The sequence below is a fragment of the Euprymna scolopes genome, chromosome 33, assembly GCF_053919585.1.
Source record: "Euprymna scolopes isolate OS-2025 chromosome 33, ASM5391958v1, whole genome shotgun sequence".
Classification (NCBI taxonomy): Eukaryota; Metazoa; Mollusca; class Cephalopoda; order Sepiida; family Sepiolidae; genus Euprymna; species Euprymna scolopes.
Window position 1 is genome coordinate 63654547 of NC_136514.1, and position 19873 is coordinate 63674419.

At 28.9% G+C, this 19873-nt stretch overlaps 1 protein-coding gene across 1 annotated transcript in view; it reads right to left on the reverse strand.

Annotated features, from left to right (window-relative positions):
- The window catches only part of LOC145258266 (phosphatidylinositol 3-kinase catalytic subunit type 3-like), a 166137-nt gene that overhangs the window by 75022 nt on the left and 71242 nt on the right, over nt 1–19873 (reverse strand). Inside the window, exon 7 of the mRNA XM_080116253.1 lies at nt 10112–10216. Within this exon, the coding sequence (XP_079972379.1) occupies nt 10112–10216 (105 nt within the window). The remainder of the gene's footprint in view (nt 1–10111; nt 10217–19873) is intronic.

Consider the following 19873-nt stretch of genomic DNA (forward strand, 5'->3'; position numbering starts at 1 on the left):
CAGATCAAAGTTGATGAAGAAAGCTCCAAACTTCTTACCTTCAACTCCCTCTGTGGGCAGTACAGATTCACACGTATCCCATATGGCATATACAGTGTCAGTGAAATATATCATGCAAAAATAGCAGGGATCATCGAAAACATTGAAAGAAGACATCATCACTCCAGAACTTTTGCAAAACAGAATTACTGAAGTTTTGAATGCCATAAGGAAATCCGGCTTGAAACTAAATCAGCCCAAATGCCAGTTTAATATAACTGAATTGACATTTCTAGGTCACACAATATCCAGTCATGGAGTTAAGCCTGATGAAAACAAATGTAGAGCTGTCAGAAACTTGGTGGATCCAACAAATAAAACCAAACTTCAGCGTTTTCTAGGCATGATAAATTACTTAGGAAAATTCATTCCTAACTTATCAAATGAAACTGCACCTCTTCGCCTCTTATTGGAAAAAACAACATATGATAAATCACAAAAAGAAGCTGTCCAACAACTAAAAAATTTGGTCACGCAGAGTCCAACAGTAAAATACTTTGACCCAGCACTTCCAATCATAAACTCTTCAGACGCATCAACATTAGGACTTAGGGCTATGTTGGAAGAAAACCATAATAATATATCGGCTCTAATGGCATTTGCTAGCTGCTTTCTTACATCTGCTGAAAAAATTATTGCCACCTAAAACTGGAAATGTTTTCCATAGTATTTGCCTGTGAACCAGTATGGACCTGTTAATTGCGCATGTGTGAACAGTCATTTCATTCTTTCATTTTAAAAAGAAAAATTTGCAACATGATAACATCGGCAGCCTCGGGGTCCGATTGATAATGCGAGAAAGGAAATCCGGCATGAAACTAAATCAGTCCAAATGCCAGTTTAATATAACTGAATTGACATTACCCACTAGTATGGCATCGAGAGGCCCCACCAGAAACTACTGCATGGTCCAGAATCCATTCACCAAATGGCAATACAGCAGTCCCAGTACTTTGCGCCTGCTGATAGGACAGCCTCCTTAGTGGTTAATCCAAGGTTCGGGTCCCTGACTATCAGGCGGATAATGTCAGCCCAGACAAAACGTTTACCTCCAGCACCCTTACTAGTGACATGATTACAAGGATAAACATAGAGACAGAAAAATTTCCGACATCTCAGACTACTGTTCACCAAGTACTACCGACCTTTAAGCAGCTTTTTCTTCACCCTTTGTCAGAAAAATCACTCATTTGAATGAGGACTGAGGGACAAGTTCGCTCCCACCACGCTGCAGTTTTTTCTTTTAATAACGTTTTTTCTATTATAATATATACAAAATCTCCATAAATTAAAATATCATATTTAACCATATTTTACGAATGGGCAACGTCGGGCACCCTCTCCCCAGTAAGAATATAAAAGTTATTTTCAGCCAGTAAGTGTTCATTTATGCAGACTCAAGTTTAGAGATGTGCATGTTAATATATTTATAATGTGAATGGTATATGTGTGAGTATTTGATAGCATGGCACTGTGTATGTGTGTTGGTTTACCTTGTTCTTGTTAGTGCGTATTCCAAAGGGGAAAGATTTTGCTGCCTGTCAGGCTAGTCAGGGGTATTTACATTGAAGGGGTACAGGTGCTATAAGATTGTTCACCAGGTCGCTATTTTTATAGGTTTTGTTAATTTGACACAGGATTGTTACTTTTGAATTTAAAACAATTTTCATTGATTGAAAATATTTTGAATTAACAGGTCTCTGTGAAAACTAACTTGCTTTTGGAAGTGAAAAGGAAAGTAAAGCAAAACAAACCAGGAGAAAAAAAAAAGAGCCATTTATTTTCATTCAAATTGCATATCAATTCAGTCACTACAGATCTTACTGATTCATGACTAGTTGTTTCTGAGGTACTTTAGTGTGTTATTTTTTTTTTTTTTTTACGTTCTTGTTAAGACTTTAAATTCACTCTTTTATTATCTTCCTTTAATTCTTGAGTGTTTCTGTATTTAATAATTGCTTAAAAAATCATTTACTGAAACATGACTAACCTGCAATGTTATTCCATTATTTGAAGCAGTATCTTTAGAGATTTACGATAACAATAACATCATTGGAATCTATATTAAATTTGTGATGTCTGTCTGTCCACAGATGCAATTAAAACCAAACCTTAGTGGTTGTCTAGAATTTCCCTTATATTAAAACAAAATACAGAAAAACTTTCATGGTGTACGTGTCCATGACGAAACAAAAAGAACATATTCCAAAACTCACATAAATTTATCAAGTAGTTTTATTTCATAAAGAAAATCATTTTTAAACGATTTTAAGTGATTATTGAGGAATTTTATGCATTGCAAGATGAATCTCACACATTTAAATTATTGTGGAGTTATCTACTTTTGTTTCTTCAAGATGGTAGCACAACAGTCTTTTTTTGCTTACTGATAAGATTCGATTTTCTTGGTTAAAAATAAAACTACTTGAATAATTTAGGTGATTTTTGAAACCTGACATTTTCGTTCCATCACAGGTATGTATGTCATACAGATCTTTTTATTTTTGTTTATAATATAGGAGGAAAGACTCCAAGTCCTATACCAAGATTAAACACAATTTTTCTTGGTTAAAATTTTATGAAGAACCCATTGATGATAATAATTTTGCATTAGGAATTTATATAATAATCTTTCATGTGTGCGGTGGGGGTGTTGGTGGTCATGCCAAACATTCATCAACAGCATTGACAAAGTTTTATTTATTTATTTTTTTATAAATGGAAAATTGATATTATAGAAATAATAAAATAAAAATGTGAATTTGAAGTTGAAAGTTCAAGTACACATTCCCGGGCAACACCAAGTGTGCATGCTAGTTTATATCATTATTACAATCAAAACAGTGTCCTATCTTTATTGTTATTAATTGTTATATGAACAAACCATCTTCAGGTTGAAAACTTCTAGAAACTTTAAACTGGTCTTTTAATTCTATCCCTGAAAACAGTTATCCCCCTTTCTCAATGCTTAAAAAAAGTCATGATGAACGAATAAAATCGAAAACTAAACGAAAAATCAACACTAACCACATGTGTCTGGCACGTACAAGTTTTAGGGGTTATTTTCTGTGAATATGGCTTCGTGACTTTTTGCCTACCCTCAAAATGTATAAATTTCAAGATTGCCTCAAATATTTAAATCAAAACTGTTAACCTTTGTGTAGGAAATTTCTTCCCCTTGTTTTTACAATTTATCAATATCTAATAAAGTAATCATTTCCTCTGCATGCATCCATGCTGCTGCTGCTGCTGTTGTTGTTGCTACCACCACCACCATCAATTTTGTGTGCCATGATGATCATCCACTCATTTGGACCAAAAGTTTCAATCCAAGATATTTTGATTGTAATATGAGCCTGTTGAATGACCGTTTTTTTGAGACCCACAGAAATAAAAAAGCATTAAAAACATATTTGAAAAAGGATATTAAAAAGAGACTAAATAGTTTATTTAATGCACAAAAAATAAATTATTGAAATGAACACGGATATAGTGGAAAATAAGTTTTTTAAATTATTAAATGCACATTGTTATTTATGCCATAAAAATTCTTGTTGACATTTTTTTATAATAATTTGTGCTTATTTCAATCAGTTTCAACAGTGAATTAATGTCTTCTGATATCTTCAACTCTTATGCTATCTCACTTCAGTGTAAAATTGACCAAAATGAATTTGTGAACTTTTTTTGTATGTTTTCTGGGATGAAGCCAAATTTGGGAGAGATGAACATTCAGCATCATTTGTATATGCTCGACCATTTTGAAAGTCTTCACCATTTTTTCCGACAGACCAGAGTCTGAATCACACTTATCAAGCAACTGTTTTGCTTGAAAAGTATCTTCTCCTATCAGAAAGAAATGCTTTTCTAACAAACGAACTTTGCAACAGTAGGTGTACTTAAGCAACTGTAATTTGTATTTTATTTTCTTAGTCTTTAAAATAACGAAACATATTTTGAAATAACAAAGCATACAGTTTCCAAAAGTTCCAAATTAAAGTTAAAGTATAGAATATTAAATTTTCTATCATTTGGTAACAGTTATTTACTGTTTCTATCCTTTTTCCATTGTTAACCAAACTACTTTTGCCAGATTTGCTCAGAATTTTCAAACGCATTTTTTACTTTCTGCTAGACAGCTTTAACATTTTTAAATTCCACTGAAACATAGATTGATGAAAGCGAAACCTAATCTGTCTATCATCTAATAGTATTAACAACCCAATTGATGTTATCCAACATGCAAAAACAACAGCTGTGTGAAATTTTAATAAAAATGTTTACATTCACACATTAAATGACAGCGGAAAATAGGACAATCAATCATTTTATATTTAGAAAATAGAAAATGGCCGAAACAATGTGTTTTCTTCATTATAAAGCATCAGAGTAGATTACAATCTATCATCCAATTTAACGAATAAAAATGAATGTTTTAAATTGATTAAAAACTAAACATTTATTACTAATAACTTTTACAAGTAAAACATCTTCTTTTCAGATTACCAGAGTTAATCTACATTAAACATGGTTAGTACTTAACCCATTATGTCCTACTGTCCTATAAATAAGACACCAAATAATTTCTTTTTAAATATATAAAATAATATATAATAGTACCGTTTACTGCATAATTACTCTGAAGAAAGAATAAAATGTATCTTATATTTATCAACTGTTCTTCGAGAGTTGTTTAAATGCGCTTAAAAATTCTTGTAAAATTTGCTAAAATTCTATTTATGTATTCAATGATGCATGAAATGAATCTTGCAATAGTCAACCACTAACTTATTACCAAAATAGTCCAACGTAAATCTTTGTGTGAACTGCTTTTCTCCTTAGCATAATGTGTAAATTTTACCTTGACTGCATAGCCTATGATTTCTAAAATATATCACATATACCTAATGTCCGATGTATCGGAGATTAAACATTTTGCTTTCTAAATAAAATAAATAACCTTTTTCTTCCAATTTATGTATTCTAACCCATTTTTAAGTCATTAGACAAAGTTTCAACTCAATCATTAAAAAAAAAAATGACATACTTTGGGATTTAATGCATTAAATGGATGACCATTTGAGAATACTAATTACTGTAAAAAAAACATGCTACCATGTGTACCAACTTTGCCGGGAGTATAACCAGTGACAGACTAATGTCCTATCACCGGGGAGGGCGGGGGATCTGTTTTTTTAGAACCGAGCAGGGCTTCTTTCCAAGAACTTCTCATCTGTGTAATACAATAGTATGAGAGTGCTTCCCTGCTGACTACAACATAGTCATCTTCAAGTCCAATATCAGCAAATACTTATTGAACCATCCTCTTAAGTAATCAAATTCTTTTTCACTCATTATTTTCAATCCTCCCGTAATATTGTTCTACCTCCACTCAACAATCTCATCAACACTTAGCCTCGGATGGTCTTTGGGCCTTGATAAGCAGTAACTCATTAGTATTAAAATAAAAGGACATCCAAATTTGTTAAGTATCGTTCCTGTTGGCCTTATTTAACTTGTAATTACTACCACCACCACTACTAATAATAATATCTATATAATGAAAAGCTCAGGTATTTCATGTTCATACACATGCTATCACTTTTTGCACACATTTAAAAATAACAAGATTGACCGATGATGATAAGTGCGTGATTTGATAACACTAAGGTAAAAAACGGTGACTTTAACAATTTTAAAATGAATTGTTTTAAAATTAAAGTCAACTAAACAATGTTAAATACATGTTGAAAACAATTGCATCCATTTTATTGATTTAAACATGAACTGAAAATTTATTTTTACAGTAGGAAGACAAAGAATATTTTTTTGAAAAGAATTAAATTGCTACAATTTTAAATAAAGAAAGATTAAACATATTCATTTTCTTTATCTCCCTTTGTTTCTTGAGATTATTTTCATAAAATTTTTATAGAAATTTTTTTTAATAGTATTCACTGACAGACATATATTCTTTCAAAAATAATGTTTTTATTGACAGCAAATTATATGGATTAACTAGTGAGGGTTGCCCGGGTGTTTGAAGGTGTAAAAGAAAAAAAAAGTGTTAGTAGTCAGGCAGGCTCAAACCTGTGACGTAGTGACGTGAAGACGGAAAAGAAAGTGAAAGAAAACGTGACATCTTACCGCTACACGATGAGACCATAGGAAGTGAAAAGTGTTCAAATTTAGCGATGTCAATCAAAAAGTTGACTTGTTAAGTGAATACGCGAATGCAGAAATGAAGGTTGGCTGAAGGCCAGTTCAGCTTTCCACTGTTTCATTCATTTGTTTCTCCATGATGTTGGGGAAAACCAGTTCCCCATAAGAAGGGAGTGTCCAAATGAACAGCAATTGTCTGATATGAAGGGTTTTCTCCACATTGATCAAAGCTAATTGCTTTCTGGGTGTTCCGGCATGAAAGGCCAGGAAGTTGCCTATGCTTTTGATTAGTTTCACTTTTATATGAAAAAGTTGAATAAACACATGAGAGGAAGGAATAGCATGAATTTATAAAAATTGATGTAAATAAATTTAGATATGACGTGCATTCACAAATCGTAGATATTATAATCTAGGGAGTATATAAAATGTTCTAAAACATATTAATCCTCACACCCCACTCACCCCCGAAAAAAGCCTTTCTTAAACTTACAAAAACTCACACGCCACTTTTACCTTTGATGTATATAGATGTAGAAAACACCATGAAATTTTCACGGGGTCGTGTTAGTATCAAAATAAATCTGGTAAAAATGTAATTATTAAAATTTATATTGTTATTAAAGTTCATTAATAAACTAGCTGTATTCATGCTTGGATATCTTTTTAATTTCATTTTTGTTTAAGTTGTTTTCTTTAACAATGTTTTCTTTTTTAGAATTTTCTCTTGAATAGAAGTTTAAAGTTAAATTTAATTATTATGCTATTTTAGTGATGATTAAATTATTAAAATAAAATAATCTCAAGAAACAAAGGGAGATAAAGAAAATGAATACGTCTATTCTTTCTTTAATATTTTTAAAAAGTATCATTTTGTTAATGTAATATTATTTATTGAATGTAAATAATTTCTAAAACTTGCAACATGAGGATTTGCTAAGAATTTTAACATCAGTTTAAATGACTTTATATTTGACAGTTTAAATGTTTTCAAATTCTGGTACTTGTCTAGAATGTTAAAAAACAAAATAAAGAAAAATCTGTATGATGTATATACTAAAAATCACATAAATCAATTAGTTTAACTAAAAAAAAGTAAATTTAATGAGTATCTAAGGAGCGACAGTGTTGCTCACCATTTTGAAAATATTCTCAAGAAACAAAGGGAGATAACTCGATAATACTTCATATTTACGAGATTTGTGTTGTAATGCCTACAAATTCCAATTAATCGTAAAAAAATGATTTTCTTTATAAAAATAAAACTACTTCAATTTATTTCATTTTTGAAATATGACATTTTTGATTCATCACGAGTACATACATCATACAGATTTTTCTTTATTTTTGTTTTTTAATATTAGGGAGAATTGTGAACAAGAAACCAAATTCCTTTCAAGTTTCAAAGTGTTATGAAGTAATTCATCCTTTATTTTTTTAATTATGAATAAAAATGGTGAACTTATTCACAAAGAAACTGAAATGCATTCTGATCAATTAATTTCATGTTTAAATTAGTGTTTATACTTCATTTTATTCTATTGCATTTTTACTTTGAATAAATATATGATGTGTATTTATAATATACACAAAAAATTGTTTCATAATTTTATTTAATTTAGAGATTTAATACAAAATATTTCACCTGGAGCTTCAAATACAATGCCGATTAACAGTTTAACAATCATTTAAGCGCCTGTGAATCTATTTTATTGCAGTCAAACTACTTCCGGTTCCAAGCATAACACCTCCACTGAGGGGTTCTACATATTTTTAAATTTTTTTTTCTTTCTGAAGATGAAGTATACCTCGAAAATTCAAAGAACTTAACAACACAGATACCATCCTGGTTCTTTTTTTTTTTTTTTTTTTTTTTACACAGTGATCACCACTTATCAAGGCCCGGAAGCCACTCAGGGATAAGGGTTATTGCAAGTACATTACGTTAGTGATTAGAGGTTCGACACATGTTTAATAAGTTATAATTGAAAATAAGTTATAATTGAAAATGTTTAAATAAGTTATAATTGAAAATTATTTAAATCTTTCAATACTGTCATTATTCTTTTTGCCTTGTCTCCTATCCAACAAAATTGTATTGTTATAACCTTCAAACTCAACTCCTTACATACTATGCACAATGCTTCAAGCAAACTACATCCTCCTTACAATCATCTCATTTTTTTATGAAATAAATACAGAAAGTTGCAATCATACTTTCACAGACAAAAATATTCTATGTTTTTAAATAGTAAAAATTTTTGGTTTAGTTACTCTAATACTAGCACTGTGTATTTCGATAACAATATATATATGGAACAGATACATTTTTCCCTAAAACATGCATTACGGATTTCAGCCGCGTTGTGTTTTTATTGGGTTACAACAGTACTATGTTGACATTTGAGCATTTCCTTAATCTAATTTTCATGGTTTCTCTAATTTTAGGAATGAAAACAAGTTAAGAAAAAAAATGCATATTTATAAATTACATAATTTTTCATAAAAATTGGAAAAAATAGGTTCACAAATGTTTATTTGATGTTTACATGTTCATAATAGAACGCAGACGTAAAAACTATAGTAATTCAAAATCATTGTAACTTTTCCTTTGCATTTGGTTTTGAAACATGTGATTTCTCATTTTTTTTTAACGTAGACTTTTGCATTATTGTAACTTGAGGATTTGCTTGGCAGAACTTTTGAGATGAGGATTATTTGGATTATTTTAGATTACTGTTCTCATCTTGGATATCATTCTCACAACACAAGAGATAAAAAGGTTCCTATTTACAATGCCTCCACACGGGACAGAGTTAGACAGGAGGATCATTTTTTAATATGGAGAAAAGAAACAAAAATAAAAATTGTCTCAGTCGTGATGGATTTCTCCTCCACTGACAGAGAACAAGCTGGAGGTTGAAGGTTCAATCCTTAGTTCAGGCAATACTAAGAATACAATAATAAATTACTTCAAACCTCTACCTAATAATACCTGGATTAAATAAATGATTCCATTTGAAATTTCACACAGATTCCTGAGATCGATATAAAAATTCTAGAGTTTAACACAACACACCTGGAAAAGGTTGGCGGTTACATCAAATAAAATGTTATAATATATAATATAATAAAATGTTATATAATTTGAATAATCCAAATAATATAAACTGGGTGTCATCTTAGGTTGTGATTCTGTGTGATCTCAGTTTTCATGTTGTTGCCTTCTCTGTTTATTCCCAGCCCCGTGGACGAAATTAATCGATATTGCCCATGCAAACATAAGTGTCAACAAAAAAGGTAGTGTGATACATAATATAGCACATTTAAAAAATTGTTTAATTCCTTTTTTTAATTATGAATCATAGATATATAATAATAATAATTTGATCATGAATATATATTAATTTAATCATACATATATAATAATATTAATTTAATCATAATATATAATATTAATTTAATCATAATATATATATCAATTTAATCATAATATATAATATTAATTTAATCATGAATATATATCAATTTAATCATAATATATAATATTAATTTAATCATGAATATATATCAATTTAATCATAATATATAATATTAATTTAATCATGAATCATGATTATATAAAGCTTACAAACTTCTCTTCGACATATGCATAAGTTTTGTTTTTTTAAACAATTTGATATATCATTATATCATATTAAGTAAATTGTTTTTCAATTTAAATTTAAAAAAAAAAACAAACAAAAAAACATTCTTCCACTGTTATTTTTTTTTTAAGTTAAATCTTGTCTGGTTAATTTTACACTAAAACGACAAAACGTCAAATATTCAGCATAGTTACTCCATAAGCTTTTTCATATTCATAATCACTTTTCACAAGAAAAATCATACAAGTGTTTGCACTACTTACATTCAACTGGTCCCTGGTTTTTGCATCTGGCTTCATATCACGGTCAGTTGGTCCTCTCCGGAGACTCCTCACCAACTTATGGTGCTTACTTTCCACAACGTTTTCCTGAAATAACATAGGAACTTTCAAGGCTAGCCTAGCAGGCAATGACAGTTTAAGAGACATGAATTTGGCACTTCATACACGACAAATTGACAAGTCTCCTCCTCCAACGTTTACCATACAAAGACACAAATAGAGAGACTGGCAAAAAGCCCACAGCTGTCACATTCATAATGGTCAAGAAATACTAGCAAGCAGTTACAAAGAAAACAGAAATTACATTTAAACATTTAAAAAAATGTGGAAAACCCATAACATTTGGTTGCTTTCAGTTCATAAAATCTTGTTAAATATGAAGATAAATTATGATTTACATTTACATTAATAGTTTATAGGACATTTATAATATATATATATATATATATATATATATATATATATGATTTACATTACCATAGTTTATAGGACATTTATAAAATATATAAATAATGAAAAGAAGCAAAGATAGAGATAAGAAAAGAGACATTTAGCCTGACAAATTCTTTCAGGAATTAAACAAACATTTTCATGTAAATTGCTTGGCATAAATGTTTCTGTACTACTATTAAAATCTACTCATGCACAAAAACTATATACATAATATATTATCCTTTAACAGACCAGCTATATCTGACCAGTATTGTCCGTGAGCTTTTTTTTTTTTTTTTTTTTTTTTTTTTTTAGTTTTTTTTTAGTTTTTTCTTTTCCTTCAGCCCATCCCCCACCCACCCAGGGTCACTTTAACTAATTTTAATCAATCATTAATTTTATTCTTTAAGTACAGTTGTTTTATTTCTAGAACTTATCATTTATTAATGATTTTTTAAGTAAAATTAATACATATTTGTTCATAAATAATTAACTGAACAAAATTGTATAAAAGTAAAAAATATCTGCTGTTTTTCAAGGCTGTTTCTTGTTTTTAAATACATGCTTAAATATATTTATATTGATGGAGTTTGTGGACGAGGAGAGATTGATTAGAATGTTCATAAATAGGATAAACAGAATATTACTTGCTTTTTGTAAGGTTTATAAGTTTTGTTATCTATTACTCCATTCATAAAACTTCATTGTTACATAAAAAATGTTTTGCTTGATTTTTTTTTATCTATGTATTGTAACATTATTTTTAACACCTTCACCAATATTATTCTTATGATGCACTAATTATCTATATATCTATAAAAGTGAAATTGTCTGTGTGTCTGTGTGTGTACATTTCCCTACCAAATTACTCTGTCAGTTTTCAGTCTACAAACATAAGGGGTATTGAGATTTGGGAAAAATCTTTTTAATCCAGAAATTTGGTTGCCAAGAGGTCAAAGTTCAACAATTTGATCTTTGAAAACTCTAGCAAACTCCTCCATCAATTTTGGGTCTAAATACTTGAAATTTTAGATGTAGGTTACTTGGACATGGATAAAACTTTTTAATTTGATTTGAGCCCGAAACAATAAATGTTAAGGGGTCAAAATTGGGGTTAAAGTTAAAAAAAACTGACCTCTCAGTCAATTTTTGGTATAAACATTTGAAATTTTACATAAAGTGTGTTCAGATATAGGGCAAGCTTTTTAATTGGTTTTTGGATGACAATTTGGCTACTAAGGGGTTGAAGTTCAAAAGATTTGATCTTTGCAGTCTTTAACAAACTATTCAGCCAATTTTGGATCAAAACATTTGAAATTTTTCATAAAGGGTATTAAGACATGCAGCAAGCTTTTTAATCAGTTTTGGGCGAAAATTTGGCTGCCAAGAGGTCAAAGTTGAAAGAGTTGACCTTTGCAGACTCTATCAAACTCCTTTGCCAATTTTGGGTCTAAACACTTGAAATTTTAGATGTAGGTTACTTGGATATCAGTCAAACTTTTTAATATATATATATATACACATGAAGTTATGAACAGTACATAGGGCCCAAGCAAAGCTGGGTTGAACTGCTAGCATATATATATATATATATATATATATATATATATATATATACTACCAGGGCGCTTCGTGTTGCCCAGTCATAAGATACACTTAAATATATTTTAATTTATGCAGATAACAGATTTATTATTATATAGACAATTCTCTATCAATTATTATATTAAACCTAATATATAGTAGTGATTTAAAAACTAAAAATATATATGTATATGATTTGTATGCCATTAGCTAGAATCAAAACCAAAACATACAACTCTCCACCCTAATTCATTAGCCTCTGAGCCACACCCATACTTAAATATAAATATAAAAATTCACCTCTCTTTTTTAAAAGATAGAATCACCTGATCGGCAAAAACATTAAAGCAGGCATATATATATATATATATATATATATATATATATATATATATATATATACACACACACACACCTGTCCTACTTTATTTAAAAGATGGAATCGCCCGATCATTCAAGACAAGATACAAGAAAGCAAGCAAGTTCACACACACACACACACACACACATATATATATATACTAGCCGTACCCGGCCATGCGTTGCTGTGGCTCAGTTTGTTAAAATGGAACAACATTCCTCATAAAAAATTGCATTTTGTATTGTTTATTTATTTTATTATTTTGCAATTTTTTTTGTCAATAAAAGTTGTTTGTTTCCCCAAGAAAAGGTGAATTTTTTTACCATAAATTGTTAGGTGAAAGTTTTTTTTTTTCTTTTTTTTTCAGGAATTTTTTTTTTAAAGAAAGCTGTCAGTAAACATTTCTTTTTGAAAACAGAATTTTTATTATAAAAAGAAAAGATGAATGTTTTATATGAACACTGTAAATAGTTAGGTGAAAGTAGAGAAAAGTTGGATTTTTTTTTTCAAGAGAATGTACAAATTTTTTCTGTCAATAGATGTTAAGAAAATAAATGGAAAAATACCCCCATCATTAATTAATTCTGCAAAAAAATAAATAAAATGTTGGTTTAGTGTTTCAACATTTGAACAACACTCGGCTGAATCCGATTAATACCGGTCAAACCCTAAACTAATTGGAATCCGGTGCGGGGAGTGGGGGGGGGTAAATTCTGCATGAGTACCATTCTTTTTAATTTTGTCTTTTGTTCAATTTTTTGTGTGGGCTTTTAGCGCTAGCAAACTAACAAATTTAACCAAAATGCAAAAAATTCAACAATTAAATAATTCTAATAAGTACCCAGCTTCTAATACAAATCCTAGTGAATCAATTAGAAACACTGAAAGGAAGGACAAAACCAAATTATTACCAGTATGTTTGGGAGAGGTTCTATAGGTGTATCAGAAAGTGTCCATAAAAAATGATGATCAGAACCTTAATAATTCAACTTACCATTTTTTTAAGCTTATAACTACTTGAAAATATAATTCAAACCCTAATTTTTTTTTTTCAATTAAAGGGGCGAAGACCCAATTTTTAAAAAATAACAGGTTTGATAGAAAATTATACAATATTTGTTTCTTTAAAGCGGTTTTCTTTTAAAAAAAATATAAATAAAATCAATATATTTTGACTTGCTTATAAATATATGTATATATATATATGCCAAAAAATCACTTGAACAACGCTGTATGTATATGCTAAAAAAATATTAAATGGGTAGTTCCATTCTTCATTGTTAAGAATTTATCCATGTTTATATTTAAAATCCCATGTATTTTTTAAATAAAAGGATTTTTTAAAGCGAGGGTCCTAGAAAATCGCATTTTTGTAACATGTTTTGTGCGAAGTGTTAAATAGCTGCTGCTGCTAAAATGAAATTTATGAAGTATAGTTTCGTCCAAGGGCATAAATAATGTCACTTTTTTATTGTGTGTGTTAACCAAAATTAGTATTTTTCATCCTCCGTAGTTAAAAAAGAAATGCACATTCACTTATAAGTTTTTCCCCTAGAACAAAAAATCCGCTTTATCGATTTTTAAAAAATTCTTTTAATGAAATACACGAGTTTTTGATTGATATATTTTAATACTTCTTCATCAACTAATTTTTTTTTAATATCTAAAAAAAGAAAACATTCAATTAGATAGAAAAATTTGCCGTCAGCGTCTGGTATTTACTTGACGATGTAAGCATAACATGAGCTTTCATTTTAAAAAAAAATCAACGTTTTTTTAAAAAAAAAAGGTTTGACACTATGGACTTTACAGGTAAATTTCCAAAATCTATTCTTTTTTTTGTTTTAAATTGGAATATTTTCTTTATTGATCTTTTATCTTCAATTTGTGATATATAAAACTTTGACACATAAATTAATTATTAAAATTTTAATAAATATTTTAAAATGGGGGGGGAATTTGAAAAAAAAAAAACGTTTGTCTAAAGTATTATATTTGGTTTATTGGAAAGAGCATAAAATTTCACATTGACCCTGAAAATATCGTAAAAATTGAATCAATAGAAAAATTTTGATAGATTTTTAAAGTTAAAAAATTGAAAAATATTTAACTCGTAAAATTCTATTGATTTTATTACGTAAAAAAAATGGCTGCATGAAGGCACGCCAGCATTTTGAAAACATTTTGTAAACACTGTTTTTTAAAAAATAAAAAATAATATTTCTATTATTTTTTTTAAACAACTTTAATAGTTCATTTTCCATATAGAAAATAAACAACTCATTTTAAAAAGAAAAATTACGAGTTTTTATATTTTATTCGCAGTTTTCTGTTAGGGGTGTCAAAAATTCCTCCAAATTTCTGATACATCTAGAGTTTCTATTCTTTTTTTTCTTTCTTTCTTTTTTTCAATATTTTAAGCAGATTTGTCATTCAGCTAGCAGATTTGGTGCTTCTACACTTTATTGCCAAAATTGGAGAAGCCATTGGTAAATTTATTCTTTCCCTTTCCAGAAGCAATCGTTCGGCCATATAATGATGTCTCCCCTAGATTTGGATAGCAAGTGCGTGAAAAAAAAATGGCGTCTCCAATTTCGGCAATAAAGTGTAGAAGCACCCCAGATTTTTATGGGTCGCTATTTTTGCGATAAATTGTTAGGTGAAAGTTTGTTTTTTTTCAGGAAAACTTGCACTTTTTTTTACTAAGAAATTTGGTAGAAAACGTTTCTTTTGGAAAACAGAATTTGGTACTCCTTGGGAGTTGAGTTCCATGGCGACCAGCATAAAAAACATGCATCGCTCCCTTTCTGATGCAAGCGCACGTAACACTTTTTTATTTACTGACGTTGTCGTAGTAACTAAACGATTATTTGTCACATTATTTATTTTGAAAAAAAGTTTTACTCTTTATGAATATTAAAAGAAAAATTACTAAACAATTATTAATAATGCCTCACTTTTACAGACATTTGTTTTTAAATTTCTTTTCAAATGATGACTTTTATGGACTTTTTTTTTAATAGCATTTGCGGATGGGTATGCTGACATTTGGTTTTTTAATTTCTTTTTAAATGACTTTTATTTTAATAGCATTTGCGGAAAACGAAAAAAATAACTAAGCCATTTACTGACAATTTCTTGGTATCTTGACTTTGATAAAATTTATTTGTTAAAAATATTTGTAAAAGTGAGAATCATCAGTAAATGTTTTTTTTTCGTTTTACCCATCCGCAAATGCTATTAAAAAAAAGAAAATCAATAAAAAGTCATTTAAAAAGAAATTAAAACAAATGTCAGCATACCCATCCACAAATGCTATTAAAAAAAAAAGTCGATAAAAGTCGTTATTTAAAAAATTTAAAAACAAATGTCTGTAAAAGTGAGGCATTATTAATAAATGTTTAGTAATTTTTCTTTTAATATTCATAAAGAGTAAAAATGGAATGGAAATTTAAATTTCGCTCCGTTTTAATCTTTTTTTTTAATTGTGCTTCTTCCAAACAAATATAATCAAGAAAATAACATTCAACAATTGTACTTTATATATATAAAACACGAAATATTAAAAAAATATATATATTAACGAAAGAGAAATAATTCCATTTTTAAACGAAAAAGTCACTTTGGTATATAAAAGTTCCGTTTAGTGATGGCACGCGGTGTGAAATAATTGTCCCCAAATAAAAAAAAAATGTCCCATCCGTACATAGAAAACCAAATATTTATTATAGAAAAATTATGTATAATGTTATAATTAGAGAGATATATAGAAACACGCATGCGTACCGTAAACATATTATACCAAAATGTAGAAGCCACCCGTCCAGTCTAGACTATTAATTACGAACAAACCAAGAGTTACATTTTCATATATATATAGATATATATATATATATAGATATATACACACACACACACACAAGAAGCATAAATGAAAACCGTAAATTAAAATTTACGTTTATATATAAATAAATTTTATTTTTCAACAGAATTGTCAACATCAACTCCTCATGGATGACAATGGATTTGCTTTATTTTAACTGCTTCTGTTTATTCTTTTTAGCCACATCGTTTTAACTTCCTGTGAATTGGGACTGATTGAAATTCCAAATATATAAAAAAAAAAATTATTTTTTGTTTCTTGATCTTATCAAATAATTTCATTTCACTCTGGAATTACCAATTTTGGTTTGTTTTTCATTTTTATTCATTTTTATAAACATTTTACAACTATTTTTTGCATTTTATAACCACCGTCATATAATGCAGTTTCATACAATGCTAAAGCCAGCAAATTTTTAGGTTTGCTATATGTATAAATTTGCTAACATATCTTTTCCTCTGAAGAGAAGAATTTTGCATTCTTTGAAACTCCGCGGAATAAGGATTAATTATCTTTGTTTGAGGTATTAAAAAATAAATTTTACATGGAAATTTTTATGGTTTTCATTTATGCTTCTTGTGTCAAGCTCTACTTCCTATTGCCATTGTATTGAGCAGTTTTTGATTGGGATTAATATATAAATATTCATATTTAGATTAGATTGAAATTTACATTAGTTTTTGTCTAGTAAACTTTTCTTATCTACTGCATGATTGAAAGTATATATATATATGAGTGAGAGAGAAAGAGAGAGAAAAGTAAGGTTGTGTGTGTGCGGAGTGGTTTCTACCAAACTACTGTCAATTTTTGGTCTAAAAACTTGAAACTTTACATATAGTGTAGTCTGATCTGTGAAACATATTTAATTAAGTTTTTAGTCAGAAAAAATAGTCAAACTAATGTTTACCCTCTAAACGTGCAAATATACATTTATAGGTTTACCTATGTAATTTCTTTTAATTTTGATATGCATGTGTCCTTAGGTCATATGGTAGCAAATACTGCTGGAGAGCTAAATATTTTAGTTTCAATTCTAGCTGATGGCACCCAAGTCATTTTTTTAACTTCTATAATCACTACTATGCATTGGATTCAGTATAATAATTAATAGAGTATAGGTTCTATAATAATAAATACAAAATCTGCATAAATTAAAATAATGCTAGTGTGTATATATATATATATATATATATATATATATATAACTTGTTAAAAAACTATATGTAATAATTATTGTCCGTAACTTAATGTCTACCACAATAAAAACACTGTTTTCCGAAATGATCGTACAAATAATTGATTTTATTGTTGTTCCTTCTTATGAAACGGATTTTTAATTTAATTATAATTTGATTTTTAAATTATCAATCACATTACTAAATATTAAATTAGCTCTAGGATATTTACCTATCGAGTTTATTATATATCTAAATTACAACGAGCACTTTTTCTTTCCTTGTATTTTAATTAAACTAGTAATTTTATTATTACATTAAAATACACTCTGCTCTTTAGACTAATGTTCTAATCTCCTTTAAATTTATATATATATATATATATATATATATATATATATATATATATATATATATATATACTTAGGACACTCTTGGGATTTTGAATACAAACTACATATATTTGTGCTGTATAGTTTTCATCTGATTTGATTTATGGACAGGCTTTTGGCAAATTATTACAAGATAACTATAGTGTAGTATATGTTCTGATGCTACACTTGGGCTATTCTGTCCTTTGTCAGTAAAAGAAGTCTTTCTAGACTGAGGCAAATTTTATTTTTGTTCAAATCTAGAATGACTCTTTATGAGAAGTTGAATTTTCCACATATTGAAAATCGACCTTGTGTCTCACGTTGCTCTAGTGGGAAGGCAAGTAACTAGGAAGTATAGAAATTTTGGACCGTGTGAATTGAAGTTGTCAAAAAAGAAAAAAGTTACAGACAAAAACGAGTGTATGTTGTGAGCAGCTGGTTCCTGACATCTGTTGTAAGATTTCCAATTCAGTCAGCATAAAAAAAGAGAATAAAGTAACCTAGAAAACGATTGATTTGTCTTATAACCAATGGTAGTCAGTGTTAGGACTAACATTTCTATTCAGAAACATTTTTTTTTATTCCTTTTTGATAAGCAGTCTGTGGATTTGAGTGGTTTTTACACCATTCACTAACTTTGAAGATAAAACATCACACTTTTTTGTTATGCATGAAAATCCTCTCTCTCTTTTCTATGTTTTAAAGTTGACAGAAACAATTGTATGAATTAAAATGTGTTCATGAAACAAATCTGAAACATTTACTAAATTATCATTACATATTTTATACACTATCCCAATGTAACCCAATGATCACCTTTGTGATCATGCAACAATAAAACAACACAAGACGAGAACTTGATGTAAATTATTTAAGGTGTGTGTGTGTGTGTGAGCGATATAGTTACATAGCGTAGAAAAAGTAACCCCAAACATTGTCTGTCGCTAGCTGTCTAGTAGTTTTGATCCCCAACAATTTTATTCTCAGCCGATCTACTTTTACTCTTACCCAGCTTTGATTCAAATCTCTCCGATCTCTCAGGGCACCTGTAAGCTACCAACTCTCCTGAACAGGAAATTGTCCTCAACTGTTGTATACTCAAACTGCCCGTAAACTGTCCCTAACTGTTGTAAACTACTGCAAAACTAATTGCCGCTCCTAAAACTGTCCATAAATTAACTCTAAATATATTAACCTCAATTATCGGATTCTTTTTCCTCAATCTTTGCCACACATTGATTAACAATCCTATTTAAGCTTTCTTTTATGTTCCTTGGTCAACAACTTTCTGTCTATAGTCTTTCTACTAACCCTCACCCCCTCTAACCTTTGTTCAGCTGATCAACCTTTTTTCTTTTTTGTTATAGATTTTCCTTGTTTTTTCCTTCCTAACACTTGGGGGAAGCGAGTGTGTTGACAGTATCACACTATTCAGCTATTACCCCAATTTTTGTATGAATTTAAATGAAATTTGTATAATATATAATGTAGCATTGGAAATAATTAAAATGCTCAATTATTTGTGCAAGAGTATATATATATATATATATATATATATATATATATATATATATATATAAGTTTTCAATTTTCACAATACATTAGTTTGATCTGCCATCAATATCTTCAGTTTTATGGAAACAATGGATACTCACGGCTAAAGATACCAAATGTAATTCTTAAATGTTTTGATAATGTAACACACTATAGGATTCTCCACCTGGAAACAATCTAAGATTAGACTAAAATTTGGGAATCCGTATAATACGTTCCCATTCAAGTCACATACAAAGACAATTGCTAAAAATGTAAAGGGGGTGGGTAAGCAATGTAAGATATTAATTAATAAATATAATTACATTTTTAAAAACTTGATGGAAATATTAATACATAAAAAAAACTACATTGTTAAAATCATCCATTGTCATGCCAAAA